Source organism: Haliotis rubra, unplaced genomic scaffold (assembly GCF_003918875.1).
Source record: "Haliotis rubra isolate DU_JTF1 unplaced genomic scaffold, ASM391887v1 Scf896, whole genome shotgun sequence".
NCBI lineage: Eukaryota > Metazoa > Mollusca > Gastropoda > Lepetellida > Haliotidae > Haliotis > Haliotis rubra.
Window position 1 is genome coordinate 341,082 of NW_025767630.1, and position 21,890 is coordinate 362,971.

The window sequence follows — 21,890 nt, forward strand, 5'->3', positions numbered from 1 at the left end:
GTGGACGCAGGCTTGTGTCGGCTGCACGGACTCATCAACACTGCACGTGGTTTACAATACAAAACCCCAAACATTTCGTGCTCTGACCGTTTTAGAAAGATTTTTTTACAACTCATGGGAACAACGTACATCTTTACACAATAAATTATGCTGGCAATAAGTTACATTAATATTTGCTGTAGGATGATCCATTGAAATTAGGGACCGTTCATAATTTATGTCTAGGGGTGGGGGGGGGTGGTTTGATGATTTTGGGGTGTCACCCATTTTGTTCTGTGGAGCTAGTGGGGGTCAGCAATTTTGTACACACGTACTAGGGGGTCAGCAATTTTGTACATAAAAATGTGTTTAAAATTATGGTTAGAAATTATGGGGAAGGGGATTTGATTTGATTTTGTACATGACATGCAGGGGTCACTTATTTTGTACATACATTTAGGGGGGGGGGTGTCATTCCATTGTACATGCTTCTCCACAAAAATCATCATCACCCCCCCTAGCCATAAATTATTAACAGTCCCTTAGAATATTTTTCCCACGGTAGTTTGAGAGGGTTTTCCTTATTTTGAATCAAAGCGATTACAAGATGAAGTGTTTAAGTTCATTGCACTACAAAACGCATAAAAGGAATTGTTTCCATCAAATTGTATATGTATATATATTCAGACACTAAGCTTTAGACTATTAGATACCATGCCATTGTTAAACATTTATAAACACCCCCCCGGACCGGTGTGACAGGATGAAAGGAGGATAAGAGATCTAGAGATACCTGATCCTTGAACTGATACATTCTTGAGTGAAATTATTCTGGGATGAAAGCACTCCCCTCTCAGGATCAAAACACTCCTATAGGGATAAAATCCCGTACACCCCTCACCCCCAACCCCCACACACCTTAGGATCAAATCAGTCCCCTGGAACAAATGCAAAATATATCAAAAGAAAAGGAATATGTTTTTGAAATAGTATAACTCAGCTCCAAAGTGGTATATAATGCCACAGAAAATATCTGCTGGGGGTTACTATTGATTTGTGTGTGAGTGATATGGATGTGAGTGATGTTCACATATTGACGAATGATATTTTGTCTCATATTAAATGCGTTGTATTTAATTTTATAAGTTTATATCTCCAGAGACACCGCGGATAATTGGCATAGTGCCCAATAGGAAATATATATTCAAGTCCAATTTTAGGTGCCCTGAAGGAAGAATGGGGTGGAATAAAGTTGACATTGCACCCTTGATATGGAGCATGCCATCGACGAATCCGGGATTGTCTTGAGTATAAGGCCGATTCACGCGATATTTATGAGTTTGACTTTTCAGGGTAAATAACGTGATGAACAGGGACAAATTACTACAAAGTAAATACAATGGCAATACACTTTATAGTGCCAGTGGAAAACCTTATGGCAGTACTAAATGCTAAAACTGTGGTAAACGCAAGTCATTGTTAATAATATTCTCCTGGAAGCAACAGTGACCTAAGGTATGCAGTCCTGGACAATGACGATCATCTCAGACAGCATCAGTGAACTAAGCTATGCAGTCCCGGGCAATAACGATCATCTCAGACAGCAACAGTGATCTGAGGTATGCAGCATTGGGCAATAACCATCATCTCAGACAGCAACAGCGATCTAAGGTATGCAACATTGGGCAATAACCATCATCTCAGACAGCAACAGGGATCTAAGTTATGCAGTCCTGGACAATAACGATCATCTCAGACAGCAACAGTGACTTAAGCTATGCAGTCCTGGGCAATAACGATCATCTCAGACAGCAACAGTGATCTAAACTATGCAGTCCTGGGCAATAACAATCATCTCAGACAGCAGTACTAAATGCTCAAACTGTGGTAAACGCAAGTCATTGATAATAATATTCTCCTGGAAGCAATAGTGACCTTAGGTATGCAGTCCTGGGCAATGACGATCATCTCAGACAGCAACAGTGATCTAAGCTATGCAGCATTGGGTAATAACCATCATCTCAGACAGCAGCAGTGATCTAAGGTATGCAGCATTGGGCAATAACCATCATCTCAGACAGCAACAGCGATCTAAGGTATGCAGTCCTGGACAATAACGATCATCTCAGACAGCAACAGTGACCTAAGCTATGCAGTCCTGGGCAATAACGATCATCTCAGACAGCAACAGTGATCTAAGCTATGCAGTCCTGGGCAATAACGATCATCTCAGACAGCAACAGTGATCTAAACTATGCAGTCCTGGGCAATAACGATCATCTCAGACAGCAACAGTGATCTAAACTATGCAGCATTGGGCTGATCATCTCCTGGGGGAGTGATCTAAACTATGCAGCATGGGCAATAACGATCATCTCAGACAGCAACAGTGATCTAAACTATGCAGCCCTGGGCAATAACGATCATCTCAGACAGCAACAGTGATCTAAAATGCAGCTATGCAATAACGATCATCTCAGACAGCAACAGTGATCCCAGCCTGGGCAATAACGATCATCTCAGACAGCAACAGTGATCTAAACTATGCAACCCGGGGCAATAACGATCATCTCAGACAGCAACAGTGATCTAAACTATGCAACCCGGGGCAATAACGATCATCTTAGACAGCAACAGTGATCTAAACTATGCAGCATTGGGCAATTACCATCATCTCCTGATGCGATGAAATGTAAGAATACAGAGGCACGCGTCTGCCCCATAGATACCACTGCCCTCGGAATGTAAACACAAACAGTAACACAATCGAAACACGGCTTTACATTATAACACAATAATAACATTGAAAACTGAAAGTAGAGGAGATATCGACAAAACGCATTACGATACGTCATGCAGGTAGTATTAGGGTAGTGCTTCTGTCTGGCGTGTGCTTTCATCCTGCAAAGGGAGTGTTATAATCCTGAGTGGAGTGTTAAGTCCTGAGGAGAGTGATTTGGTCCGAGGGTAAACCAATCACTTGTATGATGTGGTCACAGTGAGTGACCGGATCCTGCTACATCGACAAGAGTTTTTTCTCTCTTCAGGCTGATCGACAGACAGGGTAATAACAAGTACCACATTTTAACGTATTTTGTAAGCTGACTCAGGGGATCAAACTACCAACTCTCGCTCTCCTGCCTGCCTGCCTGACTGAGTGAGTGTGGTTTTACGCCGCTTTTAGCAATATTCCAGCAACATCACGGCGGGGGACACCAGAAATGGGCTTCACACATTGTGCCCATGTTGGGATTCGAACCCGGGTCTTCGGCGTGACGAGCCAACGCTTTAACCATTAGGCTACCCCACCACCCCCTGCCTGGCGCTCCTTCCACAAGATCAGTGGAATAGTTTCTGTGTGTTTCAGATGAAACAAATTACCATTTACGTTTATTGTTGTGGAAGAACAATGACAGGAGAATAACTCATGTTAGGTAGAGACCCAAAGAGGGTTAGATTTGTCATTAGGATAGCTTATATATAATTATTTAGAAGGGGACACCAAAAGAGCGGAATCCTCGCAACAGGAAACACTCGTAAAATCTGAAACATCCTCATTATCTGTTGATCGACTTGAAATGTAATGTCAGAATCTGCCGATCAGATGGCGTGTGTTTGAGAGAGCGACACGGACTCGTTTCAGAAGTACAAGTGAGTCACCCGGTTGAGAGTAACGAACTATTACTGTTTAAAGATTTTGTAGAAACCTCCTGAATATGTAAAGTTTTCAATATACTGATAATATCTTTGCTATTTGCGTATTTTAAACCTCTAACATGTAACTGTTTTATAAAATGTTACGAAGTTGAAGATACATGTTTAGAATAAGCAAGTAAAGTGAAAGAGTTGCTACAGCACAAAACATTTAAATATTGCCTGAGGTTCAAATGAATTGCATTTACTCTGTATGTTTGATTTAGTTGGAGAGTTGGGTATGATCTGTTATGGACCCTGGTATGAACCCTGGCATGAACTCTTGTATGAACTCTTGTATGGACCTTAGTGTGAACTCATATATTAATTCTGGTATGGACCCTAGCATGGACTCTGGTATAATCTCTGGTATGGACCCTAGCATGGACTCTGGTATAATCTCTGGTATGGACCCTAGCATGGACTCTGGTATAATCTCTGGTATGGACCCTAGCATGGACTCTGGTATAATCTCTGGTATGGACCCTAGCATGGACCCTGGTATAACTCTGGTATGGACCCTAGCATGGACTCTGGTATGGAATCTCTGGTATGGAGAGTTGACCCTAGCATGGACTCTAGAACTCTTGTATGAACTCTTAATCTCTGGTATGGACCCTAGTATGGACCCTGGTATGACTCTGGTATGGACCCTAGCATGGACTCTGGTATAATCTCTGGTATGGACCCTAGCATGGACTCTGGTATAATCTCTGGTATGGATCCTAGCATGGACTCTGGTATAATCTCTCTGGTATGGACCCTAGCATGGACTCTGGTATAATCTCTGGTATGGACCCTAGCATGGACTCTGGTATAATCTCTGGTATGGACCCTAGCATGGACTCTGGTATGGACTCTGGTATGGACCCTAGCATGGACTCTGGTATAATCTCTGGTATGGACCCTAGCATGGACTCTGGTATAATCTCTGGTATGGACCCTAGCATGGACTCTGGTATAATCTCTGGTATGGACCCTAGTATGGACCTTAGTGTGAACTGGACTCTGGTATGGACCCTAGCATGGACTCTGGTATGGATCCCCTGGTATGGATATGAACTCATATATTAATTCTGGTATGGACTCATGGTATAATCTCTGGTATGGACCCTAGCATGGACTCTAGTATGAACTCATATATTAATTCTGGTATGGACCCTAGCATGGACTCTGGTATAATCTCTGGTATGGACCCTAGCATGGACTCTGGTATAATCTCTGGTATGGACCCTAGCATGGACTCTGGTATAATCTCTGGTATGGACCCTAGCATGGACTCTGGTATAATCTCTGGTATGGACCCTAGCATGGACTCTGGTATATAATCTCTGGTATGGACCCTAGCATGGACTCTGGTATAATCTCTGGTATGGACCCTAGCATGGACTCTGGTATAATCTCTGGTATGGACCCTAGCATGGACTCTGGTATAATCTCTGGTATGGACCCTAGCATGGACTCTGGTATAATCTCTGGTATGGACCCTAGCATGGACTCTGGTATAATCTCTGGTATGGACCCCTAGCATGGACTCTGGTATAATCTCTGGTATGGACCCTAGCATGGACTCTGGTATAATCTCTGGTATGGACCCTCATGGACTCTGGTATAATCTCTGGTATGGACCCTAGCATGGACTCCTCTGGTATGGACCCTAGCATGGACTCTGGTATAATCTCTGGTATGGACCCTAGCATGGACTCTGGTATAATCTCTGGTATGGATCCTAGCATGGACTCTGGAGTATAATAATCTCTGGTATGGATCCTGGCATGAACTCTTGTATAACTCTGGTATGGACCCTAGTATGGACTCATATATAATCTCTGGTATGGACCCTAGCATGGACTCTGGTATAATCTCTGGTATGGACCCTAGCATGGACTCTGGTATAATCTCTGGTATGGACCCTAGCATGGACTCTGGTATAATCTCTAGCATGGACTCTGGTACGAACACTGATATGGACCCTCGTGTGATTGGAATCACTTCATCGATCATTATCACCCAACTACTGCATGATGTGGATTCCTTCTATAGGATTGTATATATAACTATGACAGCAGTCATATGTCATTATTGTCAATATGTAGAGTGAGGATGGGTTTATTTTGCTTTGAACAACATTCTAGTATTTCAGCATACTGTTAGCGTGTCAGTTAAATATACCAGTAAAGTCCGAATGTCGATCTTGGGCTTTTACTACTTTGGTGAAACCCACGAATGCTGGTATGGTGATGACCATTCTAGGAACATAATAAGGTGAACTAAGCTTCAAGCCGAGGCTCCTAGCTCACCCAAGGGCGCTACTCTACACAGCGAACTGCGGCACTTAGACGACTCTTCCACCCGTTGTTCCTGCCGGTAAGTAGTGGATAAAATATCCACCAATCTCTGCAGTAGAAATTTAAAGCAACGCTTTCCATGGAAACCAATACTCACTTTTAGTTGTATACATTCATGAAAGACTTGCCGAAATTCTGTATTGTAAAATTTCATTCGTTTGGATCCCAATAGTCGGGAATCACTTTTCCTAAAGAGGTAACTGTAAGGAAGGTAACCTGATTTACAAAAGTGGGTATATGCAAATAACTTGAGTGTGTGAGTTTAGTTTTACGCCGCACCCAGCAATATTCCAGCTATATGGCGGCGGTCTGTAAATAATCGAATCTGGACCAGACAATCCAATGATCAAAAGCATGAGCATCGATCTACGCAATTGGGATACGATGACATGTGTCAACCAAGTCAGCGAGCCTGACCACCCGATCCCACTAGTCGCCTCTTACGACAAGCATAGGTTGCTGAAGATCAATTCTAACCCGTATCTTCACGGGTTGCAGATAACTTGAAAGATATGACCGATAAAAAGTTCATTTCACTATTTTATTGATATACATTGTCAGACAGTAATGACAAAAAATTACACACAGTCTCATAGAGTATGCACAGGAGACAGGTAGCACCATAAACAAGCGATACTAGCAGAACCGCTGCTTTGTTAGAAGTATGTACACTGCATACTGATTGTCACTGAAATATTGTCCTCGGGTCTCCTCTTGGTTGTCAGAAATTAGTGTTTGGATTTCCTCAATTTCGCTCGAGCATTTTGAAACCAGACTTTTGTCACCTTCTTCGACAGTCCTGCGTCCATGGCAACCTGATCAAGGTGAAGGCTATTTGGGTTGGGGTCGATCTCGAAGTGGCGTTGTAGAGTGGCGACCTGGTCCTCAGTGAAGGCTGTTCGGAATCTCTTGGACATTGGTCGGCAGGTGACGTTCTCGTCGTCGGGGTTGAGGACGTGGACTCGACAAAGAATGCGGCCGTCGTGGATGGCAAAGTCTTCTCCTGTGGACAATTGTCTTTGGCACGTGCTGCACGAGAAACAGGCAAGGTGGTACATGTTCTCACCGGCCGATCTCACCCAGTCTCCAGACTCGATGGGTCGTAAACAGGAACTACACTTTGTCTGGTAAACTTTGGCGAAGACTCTCTGACAGAATATGTTTTCGTCCCTGACGAAGCATGTTGAATGTCCACCAAGTGTCACCTGACACACACAGCAACTCAGACAGTTCTCGTGCCACACGTGATTCCCAGCACGTAGATAGTATTGGTCGGTGATGACGTCACAGCACGTGAAACAGATCGGCATGTCAGGGTCCGGGCTGAGACTAGTGAGATATGATTGTATCTCATCCTCGAGATCCGACGCTGAAGAGGACATATACGACGAGTGAGACATGATGGAGCAAGTGCCGTTACAGATGTAGATGCAGCTCAGTCGAAGAAGGGAATGCGGATGATTGACGGTGCGTCCATGACGTTATATACTTCTACGGACATCACGCTGAGTGAACGACTTCGGGAGTGACGGCACTGTCAGCGTCGGTATGATTGGCACCATCGATATTCAATCATTGGCTGATTGAGGCATGAGATATATTTACACCTTGTGCATATTGTTTCAGCTATGAGTGAACGACGCATTTGTTAGTCAGGTTGACACGCACCATCACGTATAATCTCGCGTTGCTTTGATTGACACGCTTAACATTCAATCATTGACTGATAGGGGCATGGGATGTAGTTACGCGTCGTGTTGCTGTTACAAGTATGAGTGAACCACTTCGGGCGTGACGCCCTTGTTAGCCAGCTTGACATGCACCGTCACGCAAATCTCCGGGCGCTCTGATTGACTCCGTCAACAGTCAATCATTGACTGATAGGAACATGAGTTGTATTTACGCGTCGTGTATACAGTTACTGTCCAATTGATTGACCAATCAATACAGCACCCCGAGCCCTACATCTACTGTTAATTCACCGAAACAACCACACACACGTTTTTAAACTCCCACTCTTAATATTGCATACAATGAATAACATCTTTGCTATACATCTAAGACCAATCGGTTAACGATTTAAGAGAAAAAATTACATTTTGAAATGCATGGTACATATGTACATGCGTTTCCATGAATGATTGCGCATGTTTTCTAACATACCTAAACATCTTCCGACAACATTAAGAGTGAGTGAGTGAGTTTAGTTTTACGCCGCTTTTAGCAATATTCCAGCGTAAAACGGCGGGAGACACAAGGAATGGTCTTCACACATTGTACCCAGACAACATTAAGACCAAACCCGGGGTTGATAACATTTATTCAACATTATTCAACAAGTGAAAACTCGACGATTTGAAACAATGAATAACACAATTCACCAGACTTTCTCCGAGTCCATTTATAATGGACATTACAGCAACGTATGTACTTCATTGTTTGAAACATCTTCACATTTAATCGGAACCAAAGATTAGCCGGTACATTCTCCTATTTGCCAAAGGGTCTCACCATGAAGGGGCGGTGGGGTAGCCTAGTGGTTAAAGCGTTGGCTCGTCACGCCGAAGACCCGGTTCGAATCCCCACATGGGTACAATGTGTGAAGACCATTTCTGGTGTCCCCGCATGATGTTGCTGGAATATTGCTAATAGTGGCGTAAAACCAAAACTCAGTCAGACAGTCTCACCATGAAGACGCGTTACTCTGGATATGCACATGAGTGTTACTAAACAACATAATATCTGAGATTTGTTTCTCACCATCAATATTTCAGAGTGAACCACGGGGTGTTTGACCTGTGATCACCTCATGGCGCTTTTAAATATCATCATGGAAGTCGTGAACAACAATAAAAATAAGATTAGCTATGAATTTGGAAATATCACCACAGACCGAGACACATAAAGCTCAATAATTCTGTATAGAGATATATGAACGTTAAATATTTAATTACACCGTATTTCAACAATTGTTTTATCCCATTTCATCCAACAATTTGCTTTTTTTACTGCTTGGATGAGATGTATAACGCGAATTTGTCGCGCGATTAACCCGTGTGTGCATTAATACAATTGTTCTGTATTGACAAAGCGTAGGCCACACAAAGAAATCTATTGTTTCCTTCTTATGATAGTTTTATCACAATATAAATGCTTGACTCGTAAGTTTGCAAATGGCAAATATTTTGCATCCATTATATGAAATATGAACTGTTGTTAGTTTTTCTTTTGATTTATGAGATTTGTTTTAATAACATAACGTATTTGTGAACTGTGTGTTATGTCAAGCATCATCAACCTGCATGATGAGCGAGCTCATCGATGACAAGGAAACAGTGCAATGTTCAGTATCAATGATTACTGAGTGGACTCGTCGCGGCTGATCACTCTGATGTCATTGCTTGTCCAAACACTGATCTCGCGTCATCATGGCACTCCAGTTCACTCTAAGATGCCAAGCCAACATTTAAATAGACTTGATGTGTGCTGGAGTCATCATTCCATCTGTCATCAGATCTCCACAACAAGTCCTCCTCCAGATCCTTCTGAGCTATTCCAAAATGTCGGATATGTCATATGACTATCTATCCTCCGACTTGGAAGAATCGGCAGACTTCATCGCTCTCAGTTTCAACGTGGCTGACCCCTTGTGTTTCACGTGCTGTGACGTCATCACCGACCAGTACTATCTACGTGCTGGGGATCACGTGTGGCACGAGCACTGTCTGCGTTGCTGTGTGTGTCAGGTGACGCTCGGTGGACATTCTACTTGCTTCGTCAGAGACGGAAACATATTCTGTCAGAGAGACTTCGCCCAGGTTTATAAGACCAAATGTAGTTCCTGTTTACGACCCATCGAGTCTGGAGATTGGGTGAGATCGGCTGGTGAGAACATGTACCACCTTGCATGTTTTTCGTGCAGCACGTGCCAAAGACAATTGTCCACAGGAGAAGACTTCGCCATACACGACGGACGAGTACTTTGCAGAGTCCACGCCCTCAACCCCGACGACGAGAACGTTAACTGCAGATCAAAATCCAAGAGATTCCGAACAGTCTTCAACGAGGACCAGGTAGCAGTTTTACAGAAGTACTTCGACCTTGACACTAACCCAGCCGGAAGTGACCTCGGGATGATCGCCGAAGAAGCGGGTCTTCCCAGACGAGTGGCCCAAGTGTGGTTCCAAAATGCACGTGCTAAGCTCAAGAGGGCCATGCATTGAACATGACAACGTTTTGTATTGACAACTCTGGAACTTATTGTATTGTAGATAATTATGTATTTATAAATTGTCCTTGTTGTTGATATCGTCAACTAATCACTGCAGCTCGAAGTGCTCTATCTCAGCTAAGGCACTTAATTGTGTATATACTTTATTTATTTTACCACTTGTTATTATTTATGCCATCAGTGACTGTTCTGTACCTAGCCAATATTTAACATGTAATTTATTTTATGTCCATACTTTGACCATTAATAAAGGATTCGACGCACATTTTATTTTGTTGTGTAAACAAGTGTAATGTAAAAGGTGCATAATAATATTTTGTTTACACTAGTGCTTCTCGAAGGGGAAGAGTGCACTTAATTTCCCTTCAGCAATATCACGGCGAAGGACACCAGAAATGGGCTTCACACATTGTACCCATGTCGGGAATCGAACCCGGGTCTTCGTCCATGACGTTATATGTTTCTACGTATACGGACATTACATTGAATGAACGACTTCGGGCTTGACAGCACAGCCAGCCACGTCAACGGGGTAGTCCCGTAAGTTCGACCTTTAGGTCGAGGTAAAATTCCTTTGATGTTGAATGTTTTGAAAACGGATTAAGACACTGGTTTTCTACAAAATGTGAAATGTGTCCACTAAGGCAGCGAAATATGACATTTGTACCAGCTGGATGACATGTGAACCAGCGGCTTAAGTGAGTGAGTTTAGTTCTCTCAATTCATTAGTAGTAAGTTATTCAATTTCTTACATAAACTTGCATGCTATAAGAATGTTGGAACTGACAGTTTTCATCATCATTTCCACAACTTCAGTTATGGCAAATGCACAATTGGTTATATCCTAGTTCTCGTGGTGGAAGATATAAATAAATGGTTATATTTATATGCATCGTGGAGATGCATTCAGAAAGACTGCATATCAGTCTCAACAGTGAACGACATAATTTCCCAAATACCTGGAGACCACAACCACAGACCTGTACACAACGAAGTCAAGGTGAATCTTTTCGACTGTACCATTTCATCAATTCATGCAATAACAGAAACTTAATACATTGGTCTATATAATTATCTAAATTAAAAGTTGATGGTTATACTCTCGGAACCATGAGATAGTAGCAATTCTTCTAAATCGTTTATAAAAATTGAAAACAGTAGCGGTGACAAGTTTTCTCCTTGTCTTACTCCAGAGTGACTGAAGAATTAGTCCGAGTAGGATTTACTAATGTTAACACATGATTTGATATTATTATACATGTTCTGTATGAGTAACATGTAGAAATTTTCCATTTATATTACACCTGAACATTTTTTGCCATAGCCCAATTATCAAAAATACTGACGGTCCCCGCACAAACAACAACCTCGGGGGTTGGCATTGCCGTCTCACGAAGGTTGTGGGGATAACATCCCAACCTTTTCTCGAGTTGCCCAAGTTCTTGGCAGATGAAAAGTACTGAACGAGACAAAGATGCTTCAGTACAATGCTGGCCAAAGACTGCCTCCCCAAAAAAAAATAAATAAAAAAATAAATAAATACAAAAAATAAATAAAAAAATATATATATTTTTTTAAATAAAAAAATAAAGAAAAAGAAAAAGAAAAGAAAAGAAGAAGTACAGAGATTTAGAGGAACGACTAGATATCTCGAAGTTCAGGTGTGCAAATAACGACCTGACATTGACGGAGTACCTGGAAAATGTCTCCTATTATTGTGTTAAGTTGTTGAGCTCGTGCTTCTTGGTTCTGGACCGTATATCTGTGTTGCCTGTATATTTTGCTTTCACCATATATGATTTGTGCTATTTAATTTAATTCATAAGGAAATGGTCATTTGTAGTGCTATTGTATGTTGTGTTATTTAAAGTTGCGTATTTTGGTGCTATAAACTTTTTTATGTATATATTATGTTATATGAATTTGTATTATATATTATGTAGACAATAGTAATTACCGTCACATTGAATGTTTAATTAAAAATGATATTTTACAGCGTGAATCTTGTCCACTTATTTAGCGGTGAACATATTAACATTAACCCTACAGTTGTAAAAACATTGACTGCCAATTGTCTAGAACCAGTGGACCTTAAAGATACACCCCTGCAACCCGACCAGTTTGTTTTTACACCCATGCAAAGGTCGGACTGACGGGACCTTACCACGTTAACGCCGTCACATACAATCTCGCGGGGCTTTGATTGACTCAACCAATAGTCAATCATTGGTTGATGGAGGCATGAGATGTATTTACGTGTCGTGCTTACGGTTACAGCCACCTAACTGAGTGAACGACTTCGGGCGTGACGCCTTGCTAGCCGGGTTGACACGCACCGTCACGTGCAATCTAACGCTTTGATTGACTCCTTCACGGTCAATCATTGATTGATAGGGGCATGGGTTGTGTCTACGTGTCGCAAATACAGTTAAGGTCGAACTGCTCGATATGTCAATGCTGTACCCCGAGCCCATCACCGTTCATTCACTGAAACAGACACGCAGAAGAATTCCATTCTAAATATTGCATACAATTAATAAAATCTTCACTATACAACTAAGACCAATCGGATAGCGATTTAAGAGAGACTATATTTTGTACTGTATGGTACACATCTATATACGTTTACGAAAGGCATTGCGTATGTGGTCCAACATACTTAAGATGCTTACAGCAACACAAATGGTCAAATCTGGGGTTGATAATCATAAACCTCGACATTGTAAAAATAAATAACAAATTCATCAGACTTTCCCTCATTCCAATTAAAATTGAGTTTGCAGCAAAACATTTACTTCATTTTCTAACACATCTTTGTATTTAAACAGAACAAAAGATGAGATGGTGCGTTATATGTGGCCAAGGGTCTCACCATTATGCAAAACATGTTATAATTACTCTGCAAATACACGTGATTATATGTATATTAGCATAAAATCTGCCGATTTGTTCCTGACCTTCAGCATTAGATTTCCGCGTGAACCGTGGGATGTTTAACCTATGATCAACTGATGGCCCTTTCAGATATGAGCATGTAAGTTGTCTACAACAATAAACATGTTAAAAACATATTTGGAACATTTTTTCGGACTGAAAATATGAAGACAGACCAGGACATACTAAGCTCAGGAATTCTATATAGCGGTATAGAAACGTTGGATATGTACTAACATCGTATTCAAATATTTGGTTTATCCCATTCCATCCAACAATTTTATTTACTTGACAGTTTGGATGAGACTTTAATTTGTAGCGCGCTAAACCCGTGTGTGCAATAATACAATGGTTCTGCACTGACAAAACATACTCCAAACACTAGACATCAATTGTTTCCTTGTAGTATATTTTTATCGTAATATAAGTATACATGCTATGTATTTCAGTTGGCAAATGGCAAACATTTTGTATCTATAAAATATTGTATGAAATATGAACAACTGTTTCTTTTGATCCGTGAGATTTGTTTTGATAACATAATATATTTGTGAACTGTGTGTTATGTCAAGCATCCAATGACAAGGAAACAATGCATCGATCAGTCTCAATGATTAATGGGTGAGCTCATCGCGGCAGATAACTCTGATGTCGTTGCTTGTCCAAACACTGATCTCGCGTCATCATGGCACTCCAGTTCACTCTAAGATGCCAAGCCAACATTTAAATAGACTTGATGTGTGCTGGAGTCGTCATTCCATCTGTCATCAGATCTCCACAACAAGTCCTCCTCCAGATCCTTCTGAGCTATTCCAAAATGTCGGACATGTCATATGACTATCTATCCTCCGACTTGGAAGAATCGGCAGACTTCATCGCTCTCAGTTTCAACGTGGCTGACCCCTTGTGTTTCACGTGCTGTGACGTCATCACCGACCAGTACTATCTACGTGCTGGGGATCACGTGTGGCACGAGCACTGTCTGCGTTGCTGTGTGTGTCAGGTGACGCTTAGTGGACATTCTACTTGCTTCGTCAGAGACGGAAATATATTCTGTCAGAGAGACTTCGCTCAAGTTTATAAGACCAAATGTAGTTCCTGTTTAAGACCCATCGAGTCTGGAGATTGGGTGAGATCGGCCGGTGAGAACATGTACCACCTTGCATGTTTCTCGTGCAGCACGTGCCAAAAACAGTTGTCCACAGGAGAAGACTTCGCCATCCACGACGGCCGAGTACTTTGCCGAGTCCACGCCCTCAACCTCGATGAAGAGAACGTCAACTGCAGACAAAAATCCAAGAGATTCCGAACAGCCTTCAACGAGGACCAGGTAGCAGTTTTACAGAAGTACTTCGACCTTGACACCAACCCTACCGGAAGTGACCTCGGGAGGATCGCCGAAGAAGCGGGTCTTCCCAGACGAGTGGCCCAAGTATGGTTCCAAAATGCACGTGCTAAGCTCAAGAGGGCCATGCATTGAACATTACAACGTATTGTATTGAACCATCTGGAACTTACTAGTATTGTATTGTAGATAATTATGTATTTATATATTGTCCTTCTTGTTGATAATCGCCAACTAACCACTGCAGCTTCAAGTGCTCTATCTCAGCTAAGGCATTTAATTATATATATTATATTCCTTTTACCACTTGTTATTATTTATGTCATCAGTGACTATTTTGTACATAGTCAATGTGTAACGTGTAATTTATTTGATGTCCATTCTTTGACCATTAATAAAGGATTCGACGCACATTTTATTTTGTTGTGTAAACAAGTGTAATGTAAAAGGTGCATAATAATATTTTGTTTACACTAGTGCTTCTCGCAGGGGGAAGAGTGCACTTAATTTCCCTTCAGCAATATCACGGCGAAGGACACCAGGGTGGGCTTCACACATTGTACCCATGTCGGGGATCGAACCCGGGTCTTCGTCCATGACGTTATATGTTTCTACGTATACGGACATTACATTGAATGAACGACTTCGGGCGTGACAGCACAGCCAGCCACGTCAACGGGGTAGTCCCGTAAGTTCGACCTTAAGGTCGAGGTAAAATTCCTTTGATGTTGAATGTTTTGAAAACGGATTAAGACACTGGTTTTCTACAAAATGTGAAATGTGTCCACTAAGGCAGCGAAATATGACATTTGTACCAGCTGGATGACATGTGAACCAGCGGCTTAAGTGAGTGAGTTTAGTTCTCTCAATTCATTAGTAGTAAGTTATTCAATTTCTTACATAAACTTGCATGCTATAAGAATGTTGGAACTGACAGTTTTCATCATCATTTCCACAACTTCAGTTATGGCAAATGCACAATTGGTTATATCCTAGTTCTCGTGGTGGAAGATATAAATAAATGGTTATATTTATATGCATCGTGGAGATGCATTCAGAAAGACTGCATATCAGTCTCAACAGTGAACGACATAATTTCCCAAATACCTGGAGACCACAACCACAGACCTGTACACAACGAAGTCAAGGTGAATCTTTTCGACTGTACCATTTCATCAATTCATGCAATAACAGAAACTTAATACATTGGTCTATATAATTATCTAAATTAAAAGTTGATGGTTATACTCTCGGAACCATGAGATAGTAGCAATTCTTCTAAATCGTTTATAAAAATTGAAAACAGTAGCGGTGACAAGTTTTCTCCTTGTCTTACTCCAGAGTGACTGAAGAATTAGTCCGAGTAGGATTTACTAATGTTAACACATGATTTGATATTATTATACATGTTCTGTATGAGTAACATGTAGAAATTTTCCATTTATATTACACCTGAACATTTTTTGCCATAGCCCAATTATCAAAAATACTGACGGTCCCCGCACAAACAACAACCTCGGGAGTTGGCATTGCCGTCTCACGAAGGTTGTGGGAAAATAACATCCCAACCTTTTCTCGAGTTGCCCAAGTTCTTGGCAGATGAAAAAGTACTGAACGAGACAAAGATGCTTCAGTACAATGCTGGCCAAAGACTGCCCCTCCCCAAAAAAAATAAATAAATAAAAATAAATAAATAAAAACAAATATATATATTTTTTTTAAATAAAAAAATAAAGAAAAAGAAAAAGAAAAGAAAAGAAGAAGTACAGAGATTTAGAGGAACGACTAGATATCTCGAAGTTCAGGTGTGCAAATAACGACCTGACATTGACGGAGTACCTGGAAAATGTCTCCTATTATTGTGTTAAGTTGTTGAGCTCGTGCTTCTTGGTTCTGGACCGTATATCTGTGTTGCCTGTATATTTTGCTTTCACCATATATGATTTGTGCTATTTAATTTAATTCATAAGGAAATGGTCATTTGTAGTGCTACTGTATGTTGTGTTATTTAAAGTTGCTTATTTTAGTGCTATAAACTTGTTATGTATATATTATGTAGTATGAATTTGTATTATATATTATGTAGACAATAGTAATTACCGTCACATTGAATGTTTAATTAAAAATGATATTTTACAGCGTGAAACTTGTCCACTTATTTTCCGGTGAACATATTAACATTAACCCTACAGTTGTAAAAACATTGACTGCCAATTGTCTAGAACCAGTGGACCTTAAAGATACACCCCTGCAACCCGACCAGTTTGTTTTTACACACATGCAAAAGTCGGACTAACGGGACTTACCACGTTAACGCCGTCACATACAATCTCGCGGGGCTTTGATTGACTCAACCAATAGTCAATCATTGGTTGATGGAGGCATGAGATGTATTTACGTGTCGTGCTTACGGTTACAGCCACCTAACTGAGTGAACGACTTCGGCAGTGACGCCTTGTTAGCCGCGTTGACACGCACCGTCACGTGCAATCTAACGCTTTGATTGACTCCTTCACGGTCAATCATTGATTGATAGGGGCATGCGTTGTGTCTACGTGTCGCAAATACAGTTAAGGTCAAACTGCTCGATATGTCAATGCTGTACCCCGAGCCCATCACCGTTCATTCACTGAAACAGACACGCAGAAGAATTCCATTCTAAATATTGCATACAATTAATAAAATCTTCACTATACAACTAAGACCAATCGGATAGCGATTTAAGAGAGACTATATTTTGTACTGTATGGTACACATCTATATACGTTTACGAAAGGCATTGCGTATGTGGTCCAACTTACTCAAGATGCTTACAGCAACACAAATGGTCAAATCTGGGGTTGATAATCATAAACTCGACATTGTAAAAATAAATAACACAATTCATCAGACTTTCCCTCATTCCAATTATAATTGAGGTTGCAGCAAAACATTTACTTCATTTTCTAACACATCTTTGTATTTAAACAGAACAAAAGATGAGATGGGGCGTTATATGTGGCCAAGGGTCTCACCATTATGCAAAACATGTTACTCTGCAAATACACGTGATTATATGTATATTAACATAAAATCTGCCGATTTGTTTCTGACCTTCAGTATTAGATTTCCGCGTGAACCGTGGGATGTTTAACCTATGATCAACTGATGGCGCTTTCAGATATGAGCATGTAAGTCGTCTACAACAATAAACATGTTCAAAAAATATGTGGAACATTTTTTCGGACTGAAAATATCAAGACAGACCAGGACATACTAAGCTCAGGAATTCTATATAGCGGTATAGAAACGTTGGATATTTACTAACATCGTATTCAAATATTTGGTTTATCCCATTCCATCCAACAATTTTATTTACTTGACTGTTTGGATGAGACTTTAATTTGTAGCGCGCTAAACCCGTGTGTTCAGTAATACAATGGTTCTGCACTGACAAAACATACTCCAAACACTAGACATCATTTGTTTTTTTGTAGTATATTTTTATCGTAATATAAGTATACATGCTAGGCTCGTATTTTAGTTGGCAAATGGCAAACATTTCGTATCTATAAAATATTGTATGAAATATGAACAACTGTTTCTTTTGATCCGTGAGATTTGTTTTGATAACATAATATATTTGTGAACTGTGTGTTATGTCAAGCATCCAATGACAAGGAAACAATGCATCGATCAGTCTCAATGATTAATGGGTGAGCTCATCGCGGCAGATAACTCTGATGTCGTTGCTTGTCCAAACACTGATCTCGCGTCATCATGGCACTCCAGTTCACTCTAAGATGCCAAGCCAACATTTAAATAGACTTGATGTGTGCTGGAGTCGTCATTCCATCTGTCATCAGATCTCCACAACAAGTCCTCCTCCAGATCCTTCTGAGCTATTCCAAAATGTCGGACATGTCATATGACTATCTATCCTCCGACTTGGAAGAATCGGCAGACTTCATCGCTCTCAGTTTCAACGTGGCTGACCCCTTGTGTTTCACGTGCTGTGACGTCATCACTGACCAGTACTATCTACGTGCTGGGGATCACGTGTGGCACGAGCACTGTCTGCGTTGCTGTGTGTGTCAGGTGACGCTCGGTGGACATTCTACTTGCTTCGTCAGGGACGGAAACATATTCTGTCAGAGAGACTTCGCCCAGGTTTATAAGACCAAATGTAGTTCCTGTTTAAGACCCATCGAGTCTGGAGATTGGGTGAGATCGGCCGGTGAGAACATGTACCACCTTGCCTGTTTTTCGTGCAGCACGTGCCAAAGACAGTTGTCCACAGGAGAAGACTTCGCCATCCACGACGGACGAGTACTTTGCAGAGTCCACGTCCTCAACCCCGACGACGAGAACGTTAACTGCAGACAAAAATCCAAGAGATTCCGAACAACCTTCAACGAGGACCAGGTAGCAGTTTTACAGAAGTACTTCGACCTTGACACCAACCCTACAGGAAGTGACCTCGGAAGGATCGCCGAAGAAGCGGGTCTTCCCAGAAGAGTGGCCCAAGTGTGGTTCCAAAATGCACGTGCTAAGCTCAAGAGAGCCATGCATTGAACATGACAACGTTTTGTATTGAACCATCTGGAACTTATTGTATTGTAGATAATTATATTTTTATAAATTGCTTTTGTTGTTGATATCGTCAACAAACCACTGCAGCTCGAAGTGCTTTATCTCAGCTAAGGCATTTAATTGTGTATATGTATACTTTATTTATTGTACCACTTGTTATTATTTATGCCATCAGTGACTATTTTGTACATAGCCAATATTTAACGTGTAATTTATTTTATGTCCATACTTTGACGCACAGTTATTTCAAATATTTGTTTTTGGTAGTAGTTAACGTTGAAATAACAGTTCATTGAGTGCCCCAACTGAAATGTAAGACCCAAATATAACGAGAGGAATCTACTCTATCTCTTAAGGCGGTGCTAGGAGATATAACGGGAGTGAAGGAAAACTTGCTTTCTGTATTTTATGGAATAAATGATTTTTGTGACAAAATTCCCAAGAGGATGCTGAATTTTATGTAGTAATAATATGAATAACATGGCCACTGAACTCCCCGCCACATGGATATGCCCTAAGCACACACAACTAAAATGTTAAACAACTAAATTGTCGACAATTAAGAAACAAATGGGTCTTCAGGCAGAAGAAAGGACGAGCCACTAAAGGCCGTATAAACGCGTTTTGTACATATCAGGGACCCTTGTCACAAAGACATTTTGAAGGCACGATATCACACCACACTTCTCTAAAAATAAATAATGCATTTCTCTCAATAATATTAACTATCAGCCCTCAGGGAAGTTACCATATAATTTATTAAGTGAGTGAGTTCAGTTTTACGCCATTTCAGCTATATGGCGGCGGTCTGTAAATAATCGAGTCTGGACCAGACAATCCAGTGATCAACAGCATGAGCATCGATCTGCGAAACTGGGAACCGATGACATGTGTCAACCAAGTTAGCGAGCCTGACCACCTGATCCCGTTAGTCACCTCTTACGACAAGCATGGGTTACTGAAGATCAATATTCTAACCCTGTATAATAAATAAATACATACATGCATGCATACGTGTTGAATGATAATATGAAACCTGGATTCATACATACACACACACACACACGCACGCACGCACGCACGCACGCACGCACGCACGCACGCACGCACGCACGCACGCACGCACGCACGCACGCACGCACGCACGCACACACACACACACACACACACACACACACACACACACACACACACACATACATACATACATACATACATACATACATACATACATCTGTTAAAGTTTTTCAGTTGTGGTCATCTTAATACTTGGATCGCTTTGTGGATCTGATCCCAGACATACAGCCGATGCACGATAAAACAAAATTCTAATTGCTTTACATTTCGTTCAAATAACAACAGAACAAAAAAAAATATTAAATGCTACAATACTATCAAGCATGTAGATGCATTTCATTTACAAATGGTAGTCAGCTTAAATTCTGTGCTTTTCACACATTGTTTGCTGATGTACAAATATAAAATGCTTAAGCTATTATAATACATGTAATGAGAGTAAAAAGAATACCTTCCAAGCTCTTGTTTGATCTATGAACTGACTAGTAAATGTATGTACGTTTTATATGAGCATGTGTGACATAATGTATTTGAACATCTGGAAAATAAAAGGTAACCCCACCCCCACCCCCCACACACACACCCCAAAAAATAAAAAATACAAAAATTACAAAAATCCCGAAACAACAGAACTTCCAGCGACTTTTAGGACTTAGTTACATGGGGAGTTACACATGATTCCGGATAACAAGGGTATCAACACGAAGATGAAGCGAACGCTCAAGAAATCGTCTTCTGCCCCATTTTCATGTGTCCCCACCTTTTTGCATCATTGTAAACGTCACTGATGTAAATATTAAATGGTGTTAGGACCCCGTGGTCAAATATGGCCTTTTCTTTCACAGCAGTTCATGCAGAAATTTGGGAAATTTGATTTTAACCTGATATTATTATTATCATTTTTTTATTTATACTTTTCTATTATTTCTTTTCCTCGTGTAGTTTAAAATAATATTTTCTTTACTGAGAAAGTGTAACTCCGAACATAGCAGGTTACATGAGACCACTTTCTGAAAAACACTGTATTGATTGATTCCATCCAGTTTCTGTCCCTGCAGTGGTGTTATGTGACTCGATGTTTCAGGACTTTTATTGTAAATTATAGCAGCTGTATTATGGTGAAGATGTACAAAGATGTTTCTGTCCAGCTATGAATGAATACCTGTGGAAAAAAAAAGATTTTAACCTGATCAGATTCGATTGATAAAGTTGAATTTGACAATGTTGAATTTGATAATGTTGAATTTGATAATGTTGAATTGTGTCTTGTAACCCTTCACATAAAAGTGGACGACTGCGATGCATGCATGGGGAGGAGACATCTACTGCTTGAGTACACTGCGTGCATATACATATCATATGATTGCCCTCGTGGTCAAGTGGATATTGTGTTTGTTCGTAGAGCAGAAAGGTAGCGGTTCGAACTCTGGTCTCGTCAGAACAAAAGCTATTGAAAGATAATCTTATACAACATGATAAAATGTGCATTGAATAATTTATTAACAGTTTAATATATACACACGAAATATACCACAATCAAACATTGGCTATGTACAATGTAGTCACTGATGGCATGAATAATAAGGGGGCACAATAAATAATAACATTCATCCCTATTCATGAAGAGCACTTCAGACTGTACCGGTTGTTTTATATCAGCAGTAAGTCATGTCACATAATTATTACTGCCTGAATGTGTGAAATATCACAT

At 40.7% G+C, this 21,890-nt stretch overlaps 4 protein-coding genes across 4 annotated transcripts; 3 read left to right on the forward strand and 1 right to left on the reverse strand.

The window, feature by feature from the left end:
• Positions 1 to 6,748: 6,748 nt before the first annotated feature.
• LOC124263709 (LIM/homeobox protein Awh-like) lies at positions 6,749 to 7,420 on the reverse strand. Its single transcript, XM_046698374.1, has one exon. The coding sequence runs from the start codon at positions 7,418 to 7,420 to the stop codon at positions 6,749 to 6,751; it is 672 nt and encodes a 223-aa protein (XP_046554330.1).
• Positions 7,421 to 9,580: 2,160 nt separating this feature from the next.
• On the forward strand, positions 9,581 to 10,243 carry LOC124263710 (LIM/homeobox protein Awh-like). The gene has a single exon (XM_046698375.1). It carries the CDS (start codon positions 9,581 to 9,583, stop codon positions 10,241 to 10,243), a length of 663 nt encoding a protein of 220 aa, XP_046554331.1.
• Positions 10,244 to 14,002: 3,759 nt separating this feature from the next.
• LOC124263711 (LIM/homeobox protein Awh-like) lies at positions 14,003 to 14,665 on the forward strand. Its single transcript, XM_046698376.1, has one exon. The coding sequence runs from the start codon at positions 14,003 to 14,005 to the stop codon at positions 14,663 to 14,665; it is 663 nt and encodes a 220-aa protein (XP_046554332.1).
• Positions 14,666 to 18,421: 3,756 nt separating this feature from the next.
• On the forward strand, positions 18,422 to 19,084 carry LOC124263713 (LIM/homeobox protein Awh-like). The gene has a single exon (XM_046698377.1). The coding sequence runs from the start codon at positions 18,422 to 18,424 to the stop codon at positions 19,082 to 19,084; it is 663 nt and encodes a 220-aa protein (XP_046554333.1).
• The last annotated feature ends 2,806 nt before the right edge of the window (positions 19,085 to 21,890 follow it).